General features: G+C 40.8%; 1 protein-coding gene across 1 annotated transcript in view; it reads left to right on the plus strand.

Moving 5' to 3' along the window:
- The window catches only part of DYNC1H1 (dynein cytoplasmic 1 heavy chain 1), a 65,893-nt gene extending 41,304 nt beyond the window's left edge, over window positions 1-24,589 (plus strand). The window contains 25 exon segments of the mRNA XM_032234430.1: window positions 30-245; window positions 1,092-1,304; window positions 1,721-1,848; window positions 3,144-3,297; window positions 4,255-4,401; window positions 4,496-4,646; window positions 5,470-5,723; window positions 5,842-5,976; window positions 6,075-6,169; window positions 6,655-6,829; window positions 7,189-7,264; window positions 8,562-8,722; window positions 9,078-9,189; window positions 9,273-9,333; window positions 9,445-9,568; window positions 10,052-10,165; window positions 16,575-16,745; window positions 17,245-17,462; window positions 17,573-17,676; window positions 18,149-18,360; window positions 19,261-19,414; window positions 20,398-20,540; window positions 21,765-21,933; window positions 23,751-23,878; window positions 23,986-24,589. Coding sequence (XP_032090321.1) covers window positions 30-245; window positions 1,092-1,304; window positions 1,721-1,848; window positions 3,144-3,297; window positions 4,255-4,401; window positions 4,496-4,646; window positions 5,470-5,723; window positions 5,842-5,976; window positions 6,075-6,169; window positions 6,655-6,829; window positions 7,189-7,264; window positions 8,562-8,722; window positions 9,078-9,189; window positions 9,273-9,333; window positions 9,445-9,568; window positions 10,052-10,165; window positions 16,575-16,745; window positions 17,245-17,462; window positions 17,573-17,676; window positions 18,149-18,360; window positions 19,261-19,414; window positions 20,398-20,540; window positions 21,765-21,933; window positions 23,751-23,878; window positions 23,986-24,114 — 3,744 coding nt within the window. The 3' untranslated portion in view covers window positions 24,115-24,589.
- Window positions 24,590-25,068: the final 479 nt, after the last annotated feature.

Genomic DNA, 25,068 nt, shown 5'->3' on the forward strand with positions numbered 1-25,068 from the left:
GAGTGCCTGGTCTTTTTTTTTTCTTCTAGTTGAACTATGCTGACATGTTGAAGCGAGTAGAGCCCCTGAGGAATGAGCTGCAGAAACTTGAAGATGATGCCAAAGACAACCAGCAGAAGGCCAATGAAGTTGAGCAGATGATTAGAGACCTGGAGACCAGCATTGCTCGTTACAAGGAGGAGTATGCTGTTCTGATTTCTGAAGCTCAGGCTATTAAGGCAGATCTAGCCGCTGTGGAAGCAAAGGTGAGACTGCCACTTTTTGTTAAATGTTTGTTAATTTTTGTTGAGCTTTGATTAGACCAAAGTTACTTTTCTTGTGAGCACCGAATTCCATTTTAAATTACCACTGAATCTTAGACGCTTGTTTTCACTGTTGTGTCAGTATAGGTAGCCCACACTTAACATTCATTCAGCAACCATTCAGTATTAATGACAATGCTGAACAAAATGACTTCAAAGGTGCTCAATGTTTTGGCCCCAATTAAAATCAGGTTGCAGTGTCCCACAAACATGTGATCACTATTTATGTGATCTTCCCTGTCAGCTTCCCACAAGCAAATTCAATGGGTTGGGTAAGTTTCCCCACACCCCTTGCTTTTCTTCTCTCACACGCATTATGTCCTCCTTTCCCTCCTTTTCTTGCATACACCACACCTCATCTCCAACATTCATACCTCTCCGCAGCACTGCCCTTCCCCCAATCTGTATATGGTCTGCACCAAGCCTCCCAGCCCCTCCCCCCTTACCTTTGCAATCCCGCATTTCTTCACTGGGACTTAACAGCCTACACATTTCAGCTACTGATCGGAGGGCTCTTTGAAAAATAGAGAATTAATGGGAAAATGTAATATTGATGCTAATCGCAGTTTATGATATGTTGCAGAACTTTTTTCAGCTATGATTAAAATTTCTTAAGAGTTTTCCTGGAGCTCTATTCTTTGCTCTTGTTTTCTCTTCCCCCCCCCCCCCCCAATTTTCCACTGATATTGTGTTAGGGCCAAGTTTTTAATAATAGTGTTTGCCCTGAAATGACATCAAAATTTTTGAATTTGGTTTTTTGTTTGAATATATTCATTGCTTCACTTCCAGGTAAATCGTAGCACGGCTCTTTTGAAGAGCTTGTCCGCTGAACGTGAAAGATGGGAGAAAACAAGTGAAACCTTCAAGAATCAGATGTCCACAATTGCAGGAGACTGTTTGCTCTCAGGAGCATTTATTGCTTACGCTGGTTATTTTGACCAGCAGATGCGGCAAAACCTGTTCACAACATGGTCCCATCACTTGCAACAGGCAAATATTCAGGTAAAAAAAAATCCATGGATCATAAAATCATTCACCACCATTTATTACCAATAGTTGAGTCACTTATTATGTGGCATGATACGCCAACAGTTTGGAGCTTGGATTGCTAGTTGCGTATCCTTGTTCCTTGATATATAGTAGCCTTAGTATTTACAGCTGAACAGCCTGAATCATTTGAAATATGTTTCTCCAATACTCACCCATTTTGATTAAAGATATGCATGCTTGAACCCAAATTGCAATCAATGGATAAAGGGTATTGCTGAAAGATTAACAATATTTTATGAGAGTAAAACAAATGACAGGGCAGCATAATTCAGTAGTAGTAGAAAAGGAGTAAATACATTTATTAACCCACAGAGCTTTGTCAATTCTTGGCTTCTCTTGAGAAAACTGTAAAAATGTTCATTTTACAGTTCCGTACAGATATTGCTAGAACAGAATACTTGTCGAATGCAGATGAACGTCTTCGCTGGCAAGCAAGTTCTCTCCCTGCAGATGACTTGTGCACAGAAAATGCAATTATGCTCAAGAGATTTAACAGGTACTTTACTTTTCGTCAGAGAAATTTTCATCCAGTTCAGAAAAATAGTATTTTAACACTTAGCAATAGCAATAGCAGTTAGACTTATATACCGCTTCATAGGGCTTTCAGCCCTCTCTAAGTGGTTTACAGAGAGTCAGCATATTGCCCCCAACAATCTGGGTCCTCATTTTACCCACCTCGGAAGGATGGAAGGCTGAGTCAACCCTGAGCCGGTGAGATTTGAACCGCTGAACTGCTGATCTAGCAGTAGCCTGCAGTGCTGCATTTAACCACTGCGCCACCTCGGCTCGACTTGTGGTAATTATTCCTGCCTAAACCTTTGTTCCTGTGATTTTATGATTTTTAGCTATTTCTAAGAGAAACATTAATTTTGCTATACTCCTAGGACACAATTGCTGGTAAATTTTTGGATGACAACTTCTTTTCATCTTATGTAAGAGATACTTAGATGGCATATTTTTCCTTAGTAAAACCAGTGTCACTGGTTTATTAAAACAGTGATATAGCTATGCATTTTTGGAACATATTTATCTGGGAATGACTTTCTTTCATGATATATGAAATAAGATATATAAATGTATTATTCCCACTGCTATTCTTAGGGTAAAATATTCTTACAATTATTAACTATTCATTATTAGCCATACTACATCAGAAGATTCTGGAAATGCCACAGAATCAGAATATTTATACAACATTCTCAGCTATGCCTTCCCATATGATTTAATGGTTTCAAAAAAAAGTTCAAAATAAGATATCAATCAGTTGAAGCATTGTTTAAGAATAATTGCAAAATGTCTAAGATACGTTGAAGATTTATAAGAAGATGGGCAAAAATTATGTTAACTATTAGGTATGTGAAGATTGTGTTCTAACAGATTAGACATAACATAGTTTAAAATGGAATTTTCAAATATATATATTACATGCTTTGAATAAATATTCACTATTTCTGCTCAAAAACTCCCGAGTGGCAGTCAAACAGTTTAACTGTAGTAAAGCTGTTAGAAGAACAAAATTCAATAGAATAGCAGATTAAATAGAAATTTGGAAGCTCAAAAAATAAAATGTAAAGGCAACAGAATTATTTTTTGATGTAAATAATGAATGAAGCGTTCAGTTTTCAGCATATATCATGAATTCTAATCATCAATTTAGTACCGTAGCAATGGCATTGAAAAAATATCTAATACAAGAGTGTTAAACTACCTTTTTAAAAATTATTCCAGTGAATATATGAGTAAAATATCTTTCTGGTAGCTTCCTTAAAAACTTAATAAATTACATTTTAGGTATCCCTTAATTATTGATCCTTCGGGCCAAGCTACAGAATTCATCATGAATGAATACAAGGACCGTAAAATAACTCGTACTAGCTTTTTGGACGATGCATTCAGAAAGAATTTGGAAAGTGCCCTGCGATTTGGTAATCCTTTGCTTGTCCAGGTTTGTTGCTGTTGCATGTTTTTACCTTCTAAAACTAAGGAGAGTTCACATAATTTTTACTTTTATTAAAACTAACAGCACTTATCTCTAATTCAAATGTAGAAAAAATGCAAGTACAATTGGTAGTATGGAACCCATGTAATATTGTAAAGAACAAGATCTGGAGTTGTCTGAATACCTCATGAAACCACTGAATTAAAAACATTTAGCAACCAGCGCTAATAATAATAAATCGACAAGAATATCCCCTTTTGTCCTAGGCCACATTACTTCTGAACTTACCTAAAACTGATATCTTAAAATTCATGCTGTTTCTTGTAATTGGTAAGCAAAAATTAGGTTGTAGAATAAATATATCTTACACTAGTTTCCATCCGTGAACAGTTATTGAAATTATCACATTAAAAAATGTAAACAGTTCTGAACAAAAATGTTAGGGTTCTCAAACCATAAAATGTTGGTTGCAGTGTTGTGACCAGAATCCCTCCCCTTATATTCACACATGTTACGAACAACAAGCCCACTACAAAAGAGGCATGGCTTGGACCATGATGTCACAACCTTCATCACAACTGTTTTCCTTTCCACGTTTTGAAGACAGTATATTTAGATCTATATTTTTAAAAGATTCAACTTATTCAAATGCTAGAAAAAAAAGATGAGCCTGAATTTAAGACACTTAACCTATCTAAATGGAAGACAGGATAAGAAAAACAATCTTCATTAATTTATTGTCACCAAATCTGAGTAAATTATTTTGGAAAAAACCTAGTTTTCTTCAAAGCAAATAGAATATCTGAAGAAAAACTAAGTAATCCTTGACATATATTTGGGCCTAGAATTTTGGTCATTAAGTAGTGCAGTCATTAAGCAAGTCATAGCTTTCTTTCGGAAACTAGTTTAAGAGGATGTCTACTTGATTCCATGTATGCCTGATCACTTTGTCATCTTGTCTAGGATGTGGAAAGCTATGACCCTGTTCTGAATCCTGTGCTGAACCGTGAAGTCCGTAGAACTGGTGGTCGAGTTCTTATCACTTTGGGAGATCAAGATATTGATTTATCACCATCGTTTGTAATATTCCTCTCCACCAGAGACCCAACAGTAAGTAATAAACTTGTTTTACAAGGCCAGTAGTTGATGACAGTGGTTAGGAGCGGCTCTTTAAAGGTTACATTGAACTGTTTGTGTTTTATAGGTTGAGTTTCCACCAGATCTCTGTTCTCGTGTGACATTTGTCAACTTCACAGTAACTCGTAGCAGCTTACAGAGTCAATGCCTGAATGAAGTACTGAAAGCTGAAAGACCAGATGTGGATGAGAAACGTTCTGATCTTCTCAAACTTCAAGGTATAGTCACTGAAAAATTGAATCCGGAACCTTTTTTAGCACCTAGAGAGTGACAGAAAGAAAGGAATAGAATTTTATTTCTATTCTGTAGCAGGATCAATTTTATTAGCAAACAATTGATCATTATAATTCTGCAAAATTGAGATTCAGTTCTATTGAATATGGCTACCAGAATACAACTCAGATTCTTAGGTTTTTTAAAACTAATTAAGAAGATTATGAGAACAGATCTCATTCTCTCATTGTTTTTTTTTTTTTAAGCAATCATTTTCCTGGACAACTTCCATAACTAAAAAAAAACCTTCATTATTAACATCTATTTACACAAATACCTTATGCTTCTAAAAAAATTTAATTTACTTAGGCAGGATACTTAAAATTTCTTTGTGTTGATTAAAAATTCTTGTAAGATCAACTCAGAGTTCAAGTTAAATAGAATCCAAAATATATGTATGCATGTTATTTTGTATGCTTTTCTCACTATCCCAAATGATTCTGGGCAGTACATAAACTTAATAAATATAGGAATTTCACGGCAATTGTCAGCTCAGACTCTTAAATTATTCTCATCTCTATTAAAAAGTGAAACTCATTAGTATTGTTTTGCTCAGAGGTCTTCAAACTTGGCAACTTTAAGACTTGTGGACTTCAACTCCCAGAATTCTGCTGGCTGGAGAATTCTGGGAGTTGAAGTCCACAAGTCTTAAAGTTGCCAAATTTGAAGACCTCTGGTTTTGCTGTTGCTTTGTGCCCTGTCTATTAAAAGGTAAGCAGGTCAGAATGTGATTCAAGTTTTGTTTAAGGGCCTCTGTTTTTCTTCAAGGTGAATTCCAGCTGCGTTTGCGGCAGCTAGAAAAATCTCTTCTCCAAGCCCTCAATGAAGTAAAAGGACGTATCTTAGATGATGATACCATCATAACCACTTTGGAGAACTTAAAGAGAGAGGCAGCTGAGGTTACTAGAAAAGTGGAAGAAACAGATATTGTCATGCAAGAAGTGGAAACAGTGTCTCAGCAATACCTCCCACTTTCCACTGCATGCAGCAGTATTTACTTCACAATGGAGTCATTGAAGCAGGTACAATGCTTTAGATTTCTCTTTGCCAGATTTCTTTTTTTTAAATACTGCAAGATGCCATTTCCATTCAAGTTAACGTTGTTTTTAACACTCTTCTTCCATTTTAATTCTACCTTAGATACACTTCCTGTATCAGTATTCTCTTCAATTTTTCCTGGATATCTATCATAATGTCCTGTATGAGAACCCAAACTTGAAGGGAATTACAGACCACACCCAACGTCTTTCTATTATCACAAAAGATCTGTTCCAGGTTAAGTAAAAGCATTTTGTACTTCAAAACACTTTAGACATTTTTTCCCTGTTCACAAACTTTCTACAAAGCTGATCTTCCTAATTTTGTATTTCTAGGTGGCATTCAATAGAGTTGCTCGTGGCATGCTACACCAGGATCACATAACCTTTGCAATGCTGTTGGCTAGAATAAAACTGAAAGGCACTTTAGGGTAAGCAAATTCACATTAAACAGGCCAGTATTGAAGAGTGAAGTATTTCCAAAATTTAAGAATTGCAGGAATTTCATGAAAAGCAAAACAAAAAGCATTCTGAAAATCAGACTAAAGTTGTATCCAGAAGTAGCATTTATAGATTTAAAGTTAATTCGTGTGACCTAAGATGACAGTGGGACACAGGGAATTCCATATCTCTGTTCAAATCAATACAAATAATGTCAGAAAGGCCAATTTAGATATGCTGTAAAAAACCATGAATGAAAAGCATGGTTTAACCTTTACCTAAATCTCTTGCAAAAGATTGTCAATTTTAAACTGCTATGCATACTAACAGATATACACACTTAAGCAAAATTAATGATTTTCCCTGATTTCTTGTATATATCAGTAATCCAAAGAATTATACTTAGGGAATAGTTAGGTTTCTTTATCTTTGAGAGAATTGTTCTCAGTGTGATTTTCTTCTGTTTCAATTGAAGGGAGCCTACATATGATGCAGAATTCCAGCATTTCCTAAGAGGGAAAGAAATTGTACTCACCAATACGGTTCTCCCCAAAATTAGTGGCCTGATGTTAGAACAGGTGGAAGCTATGATGAGACTAAGCTTTCTTTCTTCATTTAAGGACCTTGTTTCTAAAATCAAATCTGATGATGTAAGATTTCTTTTTAATATAAAAACTATTGAATTTTAAAGTGACTCATTAATGCAAATAAGAACATTTCATTTTCTTTAAATCATTGTGTATATATGCAGCTTATAGCCAACTTCATTTCATACACATTGTTATCAATATGTGAGTTGGATAGCTTATGCTGACTGAGCTGTATATTAATCAGAAAGTATATCACTATGTATAGAAACATGTTCTTCTCACACAGGGAACATGTTCTTTAGGGAAACATGATATCCTTGATCTGTCTTCATGTGAAGAAACTCATTGGTCTTAGATCTAATACAAGATTCTTATATATTGCTCAGAAATAATAATTTTTAACTGTATTTGACCTATAGCAATTCTGCATTTGGCTGGAAAGCAGTTCACCCGAGCAGACTGTACCCCATCTTTGGACAGAAGACAAAACTACAAGTAAGTTCATATATTTCTTCCATCTCCGTTTTGCTTTGTTAAATGTTTGTGGAACACTCACCAGAAGAAATTGCATGAAGAAGTCAAACATATGTTTTCTGGAAAAAGATAATAACAAATTAATTTGCAAAAAAATAGTTTGTGAAATTGTTGATTCTGAATACTGAAAAATAGTCCTTTAAAATAGTATATTAGTATTATATCAGCAAGTAATGATTTTGAAGGTGACATAAGGGGTCCCTTGTAAATAGGAAATATATAATTCAGGACCATTCTGACTTACTAATAGCCTACAATAAAGCTGTTATCAATAGAAAGGGAGAAGTGTTGTCTTTATAATGTCAGTGCGCTTAAGAGTGCATTCTGATAAAAAATGGAGTAAACATAGATTGTTAGCCCATGGATTTTGGAATTGGTGAATTTCTGACTGACTGGAAGAATATTTTCCTTAGAGGAATCAGTGTGCAGAGTTGGTGTTCGGATTCGTCTGTCATTCAAGGGCTGGTCGGCTTAGAAAAACATTAGCTGGCTCACAGGGTGTATTTGGTCTCCTTCTGTGAGGGCATCAATTTGTATTACCTGCTGGTTAGAACTGGCACAGAGCTGGTGCTAGTGCTTGGAATATCACTCCTAAAGAAATTGCTCTACCCTTGGGTAATAGATAACATCAAGGATAACTCACCATCCAGATCATCATGTGGGACTGTTGCATACAGTCACATACTGGCACAGGGTTCTTTTTCCTTTTTTCCCCACTGGAATTTACAAAAGTATAATCCCACTTGCCCCAAGGTGATTTCTAAAGGATCATTTTGTCTTATGGCTATATAATACACATAGACACAAAGTATCATTTAGAATGATAGGAGGAATGAACAAATACAATTGCTAGAAAGGGTCCTGCATTTGATCGCTTTATATCCAATTATCATAGAGATGATCTTTTTAGTCTTCATACTATAGAACCTACGTGAAATGTATCGTGTTAGAGCAGCGCTAGACAATGTTTTCAGAATCGGAGGCTGTCATGTAGTTTCATGGTTTTCTAGAAAGCTGAGGAGACCTCATAGTGAATAGCAGTCCTATGTTTTTGGACCTGGATTTCTTACGGAATGTCATCTCTCCCTAAACAGTCTGTGGAGGGGAGTAAAGCAGTTTTATTCCTACACCTCCTTATTTACTTGGAGAGAAAGAAACAGAAATCTATTGGCCATATTGCCATCATCTTAGTCTTGAGTTGCCTGGAAAAATCCAAGTAAAACATGAAAGTTTTATTTTTCCTTTTTCTATATCTCAGCACCAATTGGACAAGCCATTCACCGCTTGCTTTTGATCCAAGCTTTCCGCCCTGATCGCTTATTGGCCATGGCACATCAGTTTGTTTCCACAAATCTTGGAGAAAATTTTATGTCCATTATGGAGCAGCCTTTGGACCTGACACACATCGTAGATACTGAGGCAAGTAAACATTTTAATTACACACACACACACACACGCACACGCACCTTGGTCCCCAGAATCACAGAATGATGCAGATGATGCTTTAAAGTCTGCTATTAAAGTAAACGTTGCTTTGAATGCTGATTTTTAAAAAAATTTATTAAATGGCAAGGGATCTAACTCATTCTGTCTACCTAAAATGCTTTTAGCTTTATGAAATTGAAATTGTGGTCCTTTTCTGGCACTTTTGACATTTTAGAGTTGAGATTTTCTCAGTATTAGAAAAACTGAAAACTTCTTAGCAAACCTTGAAACTTCCTGTGAAGCAAACATACCTGATTTTTCCCTTTTCTTTCCTATGCTTGGATTTTAGGTGAAGCCTAACACACCTGTCTTGATGTGTTCTGTACCTGGCTATGATGCTAGTGGACATGTTGAAGACCTTGCTGCAGAGCAAAATACACAGATCACCTCTATTGCTATTGGTAACATTTTCATATATTTTGTCATACCAAATGCTGCGGAAGACTGGTATACATTTCTAAACATGGTAATGTTGTCCTTCTAGGTTCTGCTGAAGGATTTAACCAAGCTGATAAAGCAATCAATACAGCTGTGAAGTCAGGCAGGTGAGTTCTTCTTAATGGTATGATTTGCAATTTATCAATTTGGCATCCGTATGATAGAGACTTCTAAAGCATTGATCTCTTTGGGGTTTTTTTTTTAAAATATTTTTTCAGATGGGTCATGTTGAAGAATGTCCACTTGGCACCTGGATGGCTGATGCAACTGGAAAAGAAGCTGCATTCCCTTCAACCTCATGCATGCTTTAGATTGTTCCTTACAATGGAGATAAATCCAAAAGTAAGCAATCAGAGTAAAAAAAAAAATAACCATCACATTTATTTTCTAAATTCTGCTATTGTAAAAGAGGTTTATCCTCATCTTGTGAGGTTCCTATCCTGTCATGCATAATTCATTTTCTCTTTATTAAATGAGATAAATTAGTACTTCTTTGTGTGTGCAAAAAGTGTCTTAATATGGAACCAACCCCAAAATACTATGTTCACTTCTTTAGATGTTTTTGTTGTCCAATTCATATTAGATCTTGATCTCCCATCCAGTTATGTGATTTTTATTTCTGTTAGTTATTCCATGCTAAAGTGATAAATTAAAAGTTCAGCACAACGGAATCAGTTTGTCCAGCAGTACAAGTTTGGGATCAAAGAGCACTTCCCCAAACAAGGGATTATTAAAAGTGCTCCATGGTCATTACTCGTGACATTGACAATTATATAAATCTGATTAATACATTTCTCACATTTGGATAATGTCTTTTGTGCTCAGGTGCCAGTCAACTTGCTACGTGCTGGAAGAATTTTTGTATTTGAACCACCACCTGGTGTAAAGGCCAATATGCTGAGAACCTTTAGCAGCATCCCTGTGTCTAGAATGTGCAAGGTAAGTTTTTAAACTAATTACTCAAAATTTCACTAATATGGTTTTACTATAAAGTGCTAGTGAATGAATTCATTAAGAAGCTTTGTCTGAGCTTTACTCGGTACCTGTTGCTGATCTTGCAACAATTTCCATTTGCTTCATAGATAAAAATGCCACAGCCACTTTATATTCTAACCAGTAAAGGACTGTTTTTAAGTTTGGAGAAATAACAAAAGTAAAGGAAATGCCATTTGTTCATTTAACACATGACTTGACTTTTGTGTTAGTATCCTCTTCTAAAAGCCCTTTCTTCATGTAAATTAGTTTATACGTCAAGTAACTGAAAATAAAATACAGCAAGTAAGGAAAAGGGTTGTTCTCCTGTGTGCTGCTTCGGGAATCCAATCATGGGTTAACTTAGCCTTCTAGCCTTGAGACTGAGTATGCAAATTTCAAAGTCACGCCTCCTCTGACTGGACTTCCGTTTCCTTTCAGTTCTATTACTCAGTCCAAAGCCTACGAGACTTATTTTCAACTCTCTCTTGATTAATTGCTAATTTTTCAAGGTTAATGCTGGATTTACTTGGTTTCCACTGTGGATTTCTTGCTGGATTGGAGGTAAGGCGGCAGATTTCTGCCAGCCGATTCCTCCCTCGCTATTTCCCTTGAAGGGATATCGGATTGCTACAGCTGGAGTGGGGCGTTCTCCGCCTGCCCTCCCTTAACTTCAGCGCGCAAGGAAGCTGAGTCTCCCAGCGCTGCCCTCCACGCCGGATAGCACCCGCCTGCGAGCGCGGTCAGATCCGAGCCTGTGGCTTGTCGGAGCGGGTCTTCCCCTCCTCCCCGCCTCCCTCCTTTGTGCCCTCGCTGGAGCGGCTGCCGGAGGATTACATGGATCGGCTGTTTGGGAATTTCCCCTGCGGTTGCTTTGAATTTCGCGCCTTTGATGCCGGTTGCCTTATTTGGAAGCGTTTTTCACGCATGCGCAGTAATGCCTGGGATGAGAAGGCAGAATTTCTCCGCGCGCTTGAGTTTGCGCACTGCTTTCCGCCCCTCCCTTTTCCCTCACTCGAGTTTGCTGACTCAGGAAGGAGGTCGCTTCTCTTGGTCTCTGCTTCCACGTGGCGTTCTTGGCGAGTGCTTTCAATTGCATTCCTTTGTTTCGCTGATTGAGCTCTTTCAGATTCATATCATGGCTGATCAATCGGTAGTGCAAGGTACTGTCGGGCCAGTTTCTGAGCCCCGCTCCCCTGGCGAGGGGGGGGCCAGCCCTGGGCCTAGTAGGGCCGCGACCAGGGCCTCTACTAGCAGGCCTCGAGCCTCATCTACTGTTCGGGATAAGTCGCACAAGCGCAAAGACAAAGCCAAGGTTCCCCCCAAGGCATCTGGGGCTCCCATTTGTTCCCCTCCGGTTCTGGTTCAGCAACCTGTGTCTCCGGTGAGGGTCGTTGAGCAGGGTTGGTCCCCTGATATTCAGCTTCCCCAGGGCCCTATTCCTGAGGTAGGGGTTTTCGGGCCTCGATCCCCCCCAATTATTTCGGAGGCTAGTGGGGCTTCTCTTCGTTCACCTCCACGCGCTGGGCCTTCTGCCACGTTCACCCCCACAGCTGCAGGCCTCAGGCCTCTGGAGGGCCAGGATTTGGGCCTTCCTGCTGATTTTTACAGCATGATCTCAGAGGCTATTTCCAGAGGGGTGGATGCGGAATTAGCGCGTAGATCCCAGGTCTCCAGGCCTACTCTGGCCTACTCAGGCCTGGCTCCCCAAGCAGTACAAGGGGATTATTCCATTCTGCAAACTGATCCTCCTTCCCCTTTACACTCTGTGTTTAGCACACAATCTCCCTTAGTGGAGGAAGGTGAAATCCAGGATAGGGAACTCTCTGGTGACGAGGGCTTTCCTGTGGACCAGCCTCCGGCCCCTGGGCTCTTCAGGCACACTCTTTTCAAATCCCTGCTGTACAAGGCCAAGACTACCGCCCACATGGGGGAGGCAATTTCTGCAGAAAGTGCTGCTGTGGGCCTGGATGCCACCGAGCGGCTCTTTGCTGAGCAGGTGGCTCTGCAAGATTTTATTCCATCCCCTAAGCTTTTTCTTGATTTAATCCAAAAGCAGTGGGATGAGCCGACCGCAGTTAAGCCCCCTGGGTCTGGTGATAGGAAGCTTTTCACATCTTCTCCAGAGTTGGAGACTCTCCTCCAGTTTCCCACAGTGGATGCTCCCATCGCTGCTCTTGCTTCACCGGCGTTAATGCCTTCTGAAATTTCGGAAGGATTGAAGGCCGAGGACCGCAAGGCCGAATCGGTCATTCGCAAAACTCATCAGGCAGCAGCGTGGGCCTTGCGCTCAGCTACTGCAGCTTCTTTCTTTAATAGGACTTCCTTAGTTTGGCTGAGACAACTACAGGAAAGGCTGGACCCGGAGGAACTGCGCCTCCATCAGGATGTCACCAAGCTGATAGCGGCCCTAGAGTTTTCTGCTGATGCCACCCTTAGCGCGGCAAAATTTGCATCCCGAGCTGTGGTTTCCAATGTGGCTTCTCGCCGTTTGCTCTGGCTCCGCCACTGGCAAGCTGATATCAAATCTAAGTGGCGTCTAGCATCCACGCCCTTTAAGGGCGGGGCCTTGTTTGGTTCAGTGCTGGATCCCATTCTCATTGAGACTCGGGACAAACGTAAGGTGCTTCCCTCCACAAGTGCCCGTGTGACCAGAAGACCACAGCCTTATAGTAGACGGCAGCCCTTTCGGTCTGGGGACTCGGGGTTTACTTCCGCCCCCTATGTCCCCAGCTATACCAGGGGGTTCTCCCAGGCACAGGATCGTGGCCAGGACCGAGCTGGGGCCAGAGACAGGGGGCGCCAGCAGAGTCAGGCGCAGAGTAGACGGTCATTCCGAGGAGCGGGCAACCGATCCTTTCGCAGATACCGCTGACTTGCAGGAGGTAGGGCCCATAGGAGGACGTCTCTTGGCCTTCGCCCACCAATGGGCGGAGCTCACGTCAGACGCCTGGGCCCTTCAAGTAGTGAGTTTGGGTCTCACGCTAGAATTTCTATCCATCCCCCCGAGAAGGTTCATCAGGTGCCCTGTGCCCAGGTGCCCGTCAAAGCGGCGCCTTATGGACACCGAGATATTTCATCTTCTCACCATCAGGGCCATAGAACAAGTTCCCAAAGGGCAGGGAGGCCTAGGGTTTTATTCCATCTTGTTCCTAGTACCAAAGAACTCCGGGGGATGGAGGGCAATCCTAGATTTGAAACAGCTCAATCAGTATATCAAATACCAAAAGTTCAAAATGCACTCTCTAAAGAGCATATTGGCTTCCATCCGCCAAGGCGACATGATGACTTCCATAGACATCAAAGAAGCGTACCTCCATGTGCCCATTCATCCGGCACATCGGAAGTTCCTGCGGTTTCACTTCAACGGCCGTCATTATCAATACCGGGCCTTGCCATTCGGCCTCTCCTCGGCCCCGCGCACGTTCACCAAACTTCTGGCAGTATTGGCAGCCTCTCTTCGTTCAATTCCAATACGCATCAATTGTTATTTGGACGACGTGTTGGTGCTGTCGTCCTCTCCAGATCAGGCCCTCCGAGACCTACAGGTCACGATGGACGCATTGCGAAACCATGGATTTGTCCTCAATCTGCCCAAGAGCCATCTGCGCCCAACCACGTCCCTCCTTCATCTGGGAACCACCATCAACTCGATGTCGTACGAGGTTTTCCTGTCCCCGGAAAGGAGGCAGAGCATATACCACCTGGCGCATCATGTGCTATCTCATCGCCGAGTACCGCTTCTGTCGCTGTCCAAACTGCTAGGGAAGATGATCTCCTGCATCGGCACGGTGCCCTGGGCCAGGTTCCATGCGCGTCCTCTCCAGTGGTTCCTGCTGCCCTTCCAAAGAGCGCATACCAGTCACTCCCACATCAAGGTGCAGCTCCCGGGCAAGGCCAGGCGGTCCCTGCATTGGTGGATGTCGTCCAGGCTCCTCCGGGGATGTCCATTCAAGGAGCTGGACCGCGTTCAAGTTACAACGGACGCCAGCTTATTCGGATGGGGGGCCCATACCCTGGACAGGGTGGCCCAAGGTCGATGGTCGGATCAGGAGCTGGCGAACAGCATAAACTGGCTGGAGTTGCGGGCCATCCGTCTGGCTCTCCTGGAGTTTCGGGACATTGTATCTCATCGCCATGTGTTAATCTTGACCGACAATGTGGCCTCCAAGGCTCACATCAACCGCCAAGGGGGAACGCAGTCCAGAGCTCTGATGCTGGAAGCGGAAAGGTTGTTCCATTGGGCGGAGCCCAGACTCTCATCGATTCGGGCGGAGCACATCTCGGGCGAAGCCAACATTCAGGCAGACTGGCTGAGCAGAGCGACTGTGGATCAGGGGGAGTGGCAGCTCCACCCCATTCTCTTCCAGGAACTCTCTCGCCGCTTCGGCCTGCCCGAGGTGGATCTGTTCGCTCATCCGCACAACGCACAACTTCCCCGGTTTTACTCCCGATACCAGACTCCGGGGGCGGAGGGAGTAGACGCTCTACGCAGCCGTTGGCCGGCCGGCCTTCTTTATGCCTTTCCTCCTCTCCCGATCCTTCCGTCGGTCATTCAGAAGATCTTGGCAGAACAGGCGGAAGTGCTGCTGGTCGCTCCAATGTGGCCCAGACGTCCCTGGTACGCAGACCTCGTCCATCTGTCCGTTTCGCGTCCTTGGAGGATTCCGGACGACAAGATTCAGCTCCACCAAGGGGCTCTCCGGCACCCGGGCCCTCAGCTGTTGCAGTTAGCCGTGTGGCACGTGAGCGGGAGATGCTAGCGGCCCTCCACTATTCGGACGAAGTCATTTCTACAATTCAAGCGGCCCGTCGCCCGTCGACTACCCGTATTTACGAGGCTACCTGGCAGGCCTTCTGCCGGTGGTGCCGGCGCACCGGGGTCGATCCCATCAAGGCCTCGGTGCCCCAAGTTCTGGATTTCTTGCAGTCCGGCCTCAACAAGGGGTTGGCACCAAACACGCTTCGCCGTCAGGTCACAGCCTTGTCGACGGTGGTCGGGGGTGGCCAAGGCCGCTCCTTATCTCAGCACTCGCGAGTTCGAACCTTCCTTAAGGGTGCTTCCAACTTACGACCGCCGACGGTACATCGTTATCCCACGTGGGATTTGACCTTGGTTCTCAGGGCCCTAACAGCTGCCCCCTTTGAGCCTCTACATTCCATCAGCCTCCACTTGTTGACACTCAAGACGGCCTTCCTGGTGGCCATAACATCGGCCAGGAGGGTGTCGGAGCTAGCAGCCCTTTCTGTTCGTGCGGATCTTTGCATCTTCCACCCGAACAAGGTAGTGCTTCGTTTGGATCCGACCTTTCTTCCAAAGATAAACTCATTGTTTCACAGAACTCAAGAACTTGTCCTGCCGGACTTTTGTCCTCACCCGTCTCATCCGCAGGAACGTCAGTGGCACCATCTGGATGTTCGCAGAGCTCTTCGTCGCTATGTGAAGCGCACGGCGTCATTCCGAAGATCGGAGGCTCTGTTCGTCTCCTTCCAGCCATCTTCAATGGGACAGAGGGTGTCCTCCCACACCATCGGCCGATGGTTGAAAGCTTGCATTGCGTTGGCGTATGACACCCACTCCAGACCGGTTCCAAGGCGAATCACTCCTCATTCCACCAGGAGTGCGGCCACCACAGCGGCCTGGGCGACGCAAGCGTCTGTAGAAGAGATTTGCAGGGCGGCCACTTGGGCATCCCCCTCGCCTTTTATTCGCCACTACAAGATTGATGTCTTCGCCTCGGCTGAGGCGTCCTTTGGGCGGAGAGTGTTGCAAAGGGTCCTTCCGTCTGCGGAGGAGCCTGACCAGCCTAGCTCCCGCCCTGGGAGTTCATTGCTTTGATATATCCCATGATTGGATTCCCGAAGCAGCACACAGGAGAATGACCGTTGTCTTACCTGAACGGTCCTTCTATGGGTGCTGCGAAGGGAATCCAAACCCGCCCGCAGCTTCGGCTGGTCAGGGCTCCGTTTTGATTGTGACTCTGTGACTTGTTACTGACTGGACTTGACTCTGTAGTGCCGGATGACTTGCGGCTTGTTTGAGGATTGACATAATGCTCCTTCGGTGGACTTCGTAAAGAACTGAAAGGAAACGGAAGTCCAGTCAGAGGAGGCGTGACTTTGAAATTTGCATACTCAGTCTCAAGGCTAGAAGGCTAAGTTAACCCATGATTGGATTCCCTTCGCAGCACCCATAGAAGGACCGTTCAGGTAAGACAACGGTCAATTCTTTCATCTGAAATAAAAGATGTAGAATTTGAAAATATACTTAATCTCAAATGAAGTCTTACTGTGTTCTGTTAATTAGGTTGCTCTTTTTTTTCCATTGAACTCAAAATAAAAATGGTTTTTCCATTGGTTTTTCTCCTTCCTATAGTCACCAAACGAGCGTGCACGTCTCTATTTCCTTCTTGCATGGTTCCATGCTATTATTCAAGAGCGTCTGCGATATGCTCCTCTTGGCTGGTCGAAAAAATACGAATTTGGAGAATCTGATTTAAGATCTGCCTGCGATACAGTAGATACGTGGCTTGATGATACAGCAAAGGTAAGTGAATTCCCATCTTATTCCTTTGCATGAAATAATTAGAAAAATTCTACTTCTTAAAAAGGACAAATCAATAATTATAAGTTAGCCAAATGACATGAACAGTTTTTTGTTCAAGCAGCGGAAGGAAGTATACATCATTCCTATATTGCACTTAACATCACCCATATCCATTGGATTTGATTGAAACTGATAGCCAAAGGCTTTTGTTTATATAATTAATATATAGACCCACCGACCCCCATTTTGGCAGTAAGGTACTTAAGGATCAAGCAAAATAACAGCAAACCGGTAAAAATAATTTTTTACCATAACCAAGCTAAGGTAGCCCAAATGTCATTAACATCCAGATGCTCTGCTGAGACCATCCCTTATTTCAGGAGACAAAATCTTCTAGTGAAAGGTCAGCAGTATTTTATTAAACTAGCTCTTGTTAATACCACTGCCCCTGTAGCTGTGTTAGCTGTTCCTTTGATCACAAAGATGTCTCCAATGTCAGGGTCGTCAGAACATCTCACCTGACAAAATTCCGTGGTCTGCCCTGAAGACACTGATGGCTCAATCAATTTATGGTGGCCGCATTGATAATGAATTTGACCAGCGGTTATTGAACACTTTCCTGGAGCGACTTTTCACCACACGAAGCTTCGACAGTGAATTCAAATTGACTTCCAAAGTTGATGGGAATAAAGCTATTCAGATGCCAGATGGAATCCGGTATTAACATTTTCTTTCTAAAACTAAGCATGGGTTAAATTTGAGTTACCGCATGTATTCCTTGTAGTTATGACTATCTTGGTCACTATCTGGCATTGTTGATTTGACAGACGTGAAGAATTTGTACAGTGGGTGGAATTGCTGCCAGATACACAAACACCCTCCTGGCTTGGATTACCAAACAATGCTGAGAAAGTTCTTCTCACCACACAGGGTAAACATCTTGCTTCATCTTTATAAGTGATAAGGCTGACATACATAAAACAATTTTCTGCATGTTGAAATAACAGAATAAGAAACATCCTGGTCTTTTTTAAAACAATCACGTATAATGATGTACATTTGTAAGCCGCTTCAATGCGGTATGTATGTTGAAAATTTGGACATAAAATGGGAAATCAAACAGGGAATGAATTCTGAAAATCAAGATAATAGCAAATTCGGCCTATGAAAAGTTTAAATCTGCAAATCTCATTAGAAAATGCATGGCCCAATACAAACAGTGTATGGTAAAACAGCTGAAGAGTTTTGCAGTTTGCATTTTAAAAAACTAAATTATGCATTCATTAAACCGAATTAGTAATAATTAAGACATAATAGAAACACATACGTTAAAGATCTCTCTAAAAATTTTAAGCATTTCACTGTGACAAAGGAGCAATAGTACTTTGTCTTCTTCCTTTTAGGGATTGATATGATCAGTAAAATGCTGAAAATGCAGATGTTGGAGGATGAAGATGATTTAGCCTATGCAGAGACAGAGAAGAAAGCACGAACGGATTCTACATCCGACGGTCGTCCTTCCTGGATGAGAACACTGCACACTACGGCTTCCAACTGGCTCCATCTCATCCCACAAACTCTGAATCATCTAAAACGAACTGTGGACAATATTAAGGTAAGAGCTCATTATTTATTTTATTGCAATGTTATTCTTTGGAGGATTGTACGAAAGTTTCATTTTAAGAATGGAACTTCATAAAACATTCCATTTGGAAGACAAAACTGCTTTTTCTCAGCATGAAATGGACTATTTTAAATTTGAGCCTTTCAAGAACAATTTTTTTTGCGCAACTGTACTGTAAAAGAACTGGAAGCAATATATAGAAACGCAGGGTGATTCTCCTTGCAGGAAAGCTTTAATCTACTTTGCACGTTTCCCCCTATTTAAGCAAATTAGAGGAGTTATTTATTTACAGATATCCTCTTCTATACTACAAGAAAACAGAAGAGTCAGAGATAATAGTGCCATTTTTTAAAAAAAGAACTGTTAAAATTACCTTCCAAAAGAGTTTTACATTTAAGAAACCTCTCATTACATTTGCCAGGCTCCTCTCAGTAATAAAAAAATCATCTTTTCAAATTATGTTCAAAGAAAAATCTAAACTACACAACAATTAATAAAAATTAAACTATAAACAGTCCATGAAAATAAAAATGCTTTTTAAAAAAAGCTGGGAGGAGGGGGAGAGAACAACCCAAAAAATTACATTATACTTATAGACACTGGTTTATAAAAAGTATCCTATAATCCTGAAATATAATCAGGTACAAATATTATTTTAAAATATCGTAAAATGTACAACAAAAAACATTCTTTGATTGTTAAAAAATGGTGCATTTTCCAGAACAAATAAGGTACACGTTTCCAAAAACCAAAGATTTAGTCCCAAATAATTAAATGTTCATGAGTCTTATTATCAAAGCTAATATATATTATATTATATATTAATTATGTATGTTATATAATGTTATGTTATTATATATAAAATCTCTTATTTTTCTTTCTCAAACCAAGGATCCATTATTCAGATTCTTCGAAAGAGAAGTGAAAATGGGAGCAAAACTCCTTCAGGATGTTCGCCAAGATCTTGCAGATGTAGTTCAAGTGTGTGAAGGAAAGAAGAAACAGACCAATTATCTTCGGATGCTGATTAATGAATTGGTAAAAGGTAGGCTTTTCCAAATCTTGTACATTAAAAAAGCACAGTCCTGTTAATTATGAAAGGTCTATAAAAGCTTATTTTACACTGGGGGGTAGATTAACCCAAATTCTTGGTGTGTTTTTTTTTTTTAGTTATGAAACTAAACAAGATGATTTTTATATATTGTGATGTGATAATTTATGATCTGATAAAAGACAGGAAAAAGCCCTGAAAATTATACATACAACTGCAACAAAGTGGACCAAATTGTTCAAAAGTCTTCCTTGCTTCTTTATCAACATTTCATTTTATTACATCTTTACAAACAACATGATGGCAATCTAGTGTATGTTCTTCCTTTCCCTCCTGCACAGTGATGTTTTTTGGCCATCACCCCAAATTTTGATAGCTTCCAAATACAGGGATATAGTTGAGAATATATGCATTCTCAATCTATGCTAATATTGCAATGACTTTCAGCCAAAAATGCGGCAATAATAGAAAAAGTCCAAGCATATAAATGCTTACAGCATAATATTTGTAACCAACCTTCTTCAAAGAAATTAATTCTACATTTTGAAAAGAACTTTTACTTTATAAGAGATCATTATTCAGAGGTTATTTATAATATCACATTCCACAAGCTCATTATAAAACTTAGTTACTGGTTTATATGCCACTGTTAATTATTCTAAGATGTCTAATGATTGTGACACTTGGTATGAAGTCCATTGTTCTGATTTTTAGCAAATGTTTTTTATTGCAAGATTTTCCCGTAATGTGATCTTCTCTTTGGGCAAAATGGTTTCTGTAATCCAATATTTTCTGCACCATAAGCAGTTCTCCCTACAAACAACAATATCAGACTTACTAGGCCTTCAGTTGGATCAAAGTGTAGATTTAAAGTTAAGTTGAAAGAGGAGCTGAATACAAGTTGTAGGGTAGCTGCCTCTGAATTTGAAATTCTGGTCTTTCTGTTTACAAAAAACACACTTTTTTTTTTCTTTTAGGTATATTGCCTCATAGCTGGTCTCACTATACAGTGCCTGCTGGCATGACAGTCATACAGTGGGTGTCTGACTTCAGTGAACGAATCAAACAGCTGCAAAATATCTCGCAGGCCGCAGCTTCAGGTGGTGCAAAGGAACTAAAGGTAGATTGGAATTAATTTTCTGTTAAGTGCAGTACTGTTCATCCCAAAATGCTACAAAGGGATAAAACATATCCGTTTGAATGTAGTTTTACTATTGGAGCGAGTGCATTTAGTTCAGTGGTGGGTTCTGAATCCCGTTGCAACCGATATGCTGCAATGGGGCTGGGCGTCCACCATGTGCACGTGCATGCATACCCATCATCCGTGATGCTCCAGCTGCTCGGCGGAGCGTCGCACAGGTGCCGTATGCTCCATGTGTGTGCGCAAATGGCCCGTTTGGGTAAAATACAGGCAAGGATGGCGGGCAGGCGGGTGGGCCCTCTGGAGCACTGTACCGGAACAGTACCTGGTGCTCCCAGCAGGCGCCGGTATGCCCGAACCAAGGAGTACCAGCCATAACCCACCACTGATTTAGTCCTTGATAGAAAGCTTGAATGAAAGACAGGAAATAAAAAATGTAAGAATCCTTTAAAATGTGCTACTGTAAAAGACTATGACAACAGATCTCCCAATTCTAGCTTCAATTTCTGAAATGCATATATCCTTAGAAGCACAGGGCAAACAATCAAACTTAAGCAAAATGCCCTTGAGTTGGGAAGGACACCCCATCAATTGCATATATAGCCAAAACCATTATTTTTTTCAATCCTAAAAACAGTTCTGATCACTATGTCAAAACACTATGTTTTTAGAAATTGTGCTGCTTTAAACTGAAAAAAATTATATGTTTCAAATTTAGGTTCCACTCCTCTCACTAAGTAACTCTTGAGTGGTTTACAGATAAAAGTATAAAAACTATGTAAACACATAATGCATACCAAATTCAGTAACCTGGGAGCCAAGAAAAAGATGAGTTAAACATTTAAAGGTGGCAGGAGTGTCTTCAGGCCACTAAGCACCCCCAGGATTGCATGCCTCTCTTTGAGTTGGTACCTCACTTCTGGGGGAAGATGTTCCATGGAGAGGGGGAGGCCGCAACGGCAGAGAAGGCTAACTAACCAATTAGATTAATGGAACATTTTAAAAAATCCCAGCAAATCTTGATTCTGGCCTAGGATTCCTATGAAGGGGATAATAAAATTTGGCAAGTGCTCTAAAAAATTAAAGATGGAAATTGGGGTGTTTAAAAATGTGAGAAAAAAATTCTCATTAAAATTGCCTATCAGTATTGATTTCATCCGACGACATTCATCACGTTAACCTACTTACATGTTTGTCCTACAGAACATCCACGTCTGCCTGGGAGGCCTGTTTGTACCCGAGGCCTACATTACTGCTACAAGGCAATATGTAGCTCAAGCTAACAGCTGGTCCCTGGAAGAACTCTGCCTGGAAGTCAATGTAACCACCACTCAGAATGCCGTATTGGATGCCTGCAGTTTTGGCGTAACTGGTTAGTTGCCCCCGGCTTTTTGTTTGCTTGTTTCTCCAGTTAGGAAAAAGCAAACTTGTTAACTTTCTCTTGTTAAGCTGCATGTGCCTTATGTTGGTGACTGGTTGCAAGGAATATTGAAAGAGGAAAACAGCCTTAGTGCCAAGTGGCTGCTAAAAAATCATTTTCTCTTTAGAAGCTTCCTGAGCAATTGGTCCAAACTAAGGCACCAGGCTCAAAAGGGAAGCCTGTGAGTTCTAGTTCTGCCTTAGCCAGGAAAGCCAGCTGGATGACCTTGGGCCAGTCACTCAGTTACAGAGTTGTTTTGGGGGGCAAATGGAAGAAGGAGGTGTGTTGGATATGCTCACTGCCTTAAGTTGTTTGTAAAAATAATAAAGGTAGGATCCAAATAAATAAAGAGAAATGACTATCTGCCAACCATGGATGTTTTCAGTAGGTATAATTTTGGAAAGCAACATTTTAAAATACCACAATTTATTAAAATGTATGTTGACAGCTTCAAGAAGGAAGTTGGCACAACACTGAAAAGAGAAACCTTGCAGGGAATATTTCATATGAAATTGGAGAATATGCTGCCATGACTGAACTGATTATATCCATAATAGCCAAATTTAAATAGCAATGGCTCCCTTATATAGAATACATTGTACAGCAAGACAAATTAGACATTTGGAATATGGTTTATAGGGCTTAAACCGAAACCAGCAATGATCTTTATCATTTAGTAAAACTTTGGCCATCAATTGGAGATACATAAGGAAGAGAAGAGCCAGAGAGGCTTCATAATGCTCTTAATATATATTTGGTAGCTTTATTTTGTTCTATCAGGTTTTTGTTTATATTTCACTATTACAGTATTTTTTTTTTAGAAAAGACAGATCAACTACCATAGGGATATCCGGGCAGAGGACCCTTACACATTTTAAAATGTGACCATTACAAGCTGAGAATTTGAGAATCTGTGTATCCAAACGCAGGTAGTCCTCAACTTATAGCCACAATTGAGCCCCGAATTTCTGTTGCTAAGTGAAACATTTTAAAGTGAATTTTGCCCCCCTTTACAACCTTGCTTCCCATAATTGATAAGTGAATCACTGCAGATGTTAAGTTAGTAACACAGTTGTTACGTGAATTTGGCTGCCCCACTGACTCGTCAGAAGGTCACAAAAGGTGATCACATGACCCTGAGACACTGCAATTGTCGTAAATGTGAACCAGTTGCCAAGCATCCAAACTTTGTTCACATAGCCATGGGAAGGCTGCAATGGTTGTAAGTATGAAAACAGTTATAAGTCAGGTTTTTTAGTGCCACTGTAACTTTGAATGGTCACTTAATGAGTTGTAAGTTAAGGACTACCTGTAATCAAAGGGCCAGACTGAGAGCGATGCGGAACCAAATTAACAGTGGAACTCACTGGGTGTCTGTGGGTTAGTCACCACCTCTTGGTATAAAGTATCTTGCAAGATGTTTGTTAATGTAGAATGTGAAGATAATGAATGAAAACCGTGCATTGAACTCATTTGAGAAACTGAATAAATATATGAAAGCTATTGCATGTTTTTTTCAGTCAATACATTTCAACCACTTTAAATTGGACAAGGTGAAATTGAAATGAAAATTGCTGCTGTAAAGCATTCTGATGAAGTGCTTCTAATGTCATTCTTTGATGTTGGATTACTTCCTTCCGTTTGTTGAAATGAATATGTAACCTATATATTAACCACACACTCATTGATGAAGTGGTAAATTTGAACATTGCAGAGTTTTAGTGTCCTTCTGTGCCATTTCAAATAGCATTTTCCTACTTCCTTTGTAGGACTGAAACTTCAAGGAGCCACTTGTAATAACAACAAGTTGTCACTTTCCAATTCTATTTCAACCGTACTGCCCATAACTCAACTTCGCTGGATTAAACAGACAAATGCTGATAAAAAGTCTAATGTGGTAAGAAAAGGGGCCCTTTCACTCATGCTTTTCAGCTAGGCATGCTATGTTTTTATTCTCCTTGTGTATTTCCATCTTTCTAACCAACTTCTGAACTTATTCTACAGGTGACCCTGCCTGTTTATCTAAATTTTACTCGGGCTGATCTGATCTTCACGGTTGACTTTGAAATTGCTACCAAGGAAGATCCTCGTAGCTTCTATGAGCGTGGTGTGGCTGTCCTGTGCACTGAGTAAAATGGTTCTATATTAATGTTGAATTAATAATTAAATGCAACTTTACAGCATCACTTCTAGTTTGTACTTTCTTGAACAGATCAATTGTAAATGAACAGCTAAGATAACAGTAATTAATGACATTCTGTAATGCAAGGAGGCATTCAAACCTGGGTTGATTTCATATACTAAACAGGAAGGAAGAAATCACATAACAGAACCTTTTACTCAGTTCTGTTTCTTGCCTACACCTAGGTTGAGCTTCAGAGAAAAAATCCTGCGCTGCTTTTATATTTTATGTATTAAACTTCATTAATCTAAGATATTCATTCATTGCCATTTGTTGTTACGCTCCAGTAGAAGTTTTACATTCATGTAATAAATGTATAACAAAATCTAGGAGTAATAGGGCAAATATAAGACTTGGAACATAACTTTCTCCATTGGTCCATCTAATCTTGATTTTTCTCTTCCAATAAAAGCCAGCATTACTTTACAGGTTATATTATTCAAGTTATACTTGATTCTGGGGGTACCTAGAAACAAGTTGCTTGTAATAAAAGCTTCTTTTGACTAAAAATGGCTTATTGGGTTTATGTACTGTCCATTAGATTGCAAGGAACTTTTTTTCTCTCATTTGTTTCTTGCCTACTGCTTGCATTTCTCTTACAATCACATATCCTTTCTCTCCTTTACATAGTTCCCACTCATTATAGGTACCATTCAAAAAATGTGTTTCAACTTTAAAGTAGCTGCTGCTTCCTCTGATTTTTCAAACTTAAGAGCAAGATAAAATAAGCAGTGGTCTAGTATTTGGGGAACAGTGCAGTGGCTTAGTGGTTAAGACACTGTGATTGGCAGCCCAGGTTCAAGACCCAAGCACCATGTGGTGCGGTGAGCTCCCATTCTTGCCCCAGCTCCTGCTAGCTTAGCAGTTCAAAAGTATGCAAATACAAATAGATAAATAGGTACCAC

The sequence above is a fragment of the Thamnophis elegans genome, chromosome 1 (assembly GCF_009769535.1).
Source record: "Thamnophis elegans isolate rThaEle1 chromosome 1, rThaEle1.pri, whole genome shotgun sequence".
In the NCBI taxonomy this organism is placed as follows: Eukaryota; Metazoa; Chordata; class Lepidosauria; order Squamata; family Colubridae; genus Thamnophis; species Thamnophis elegans.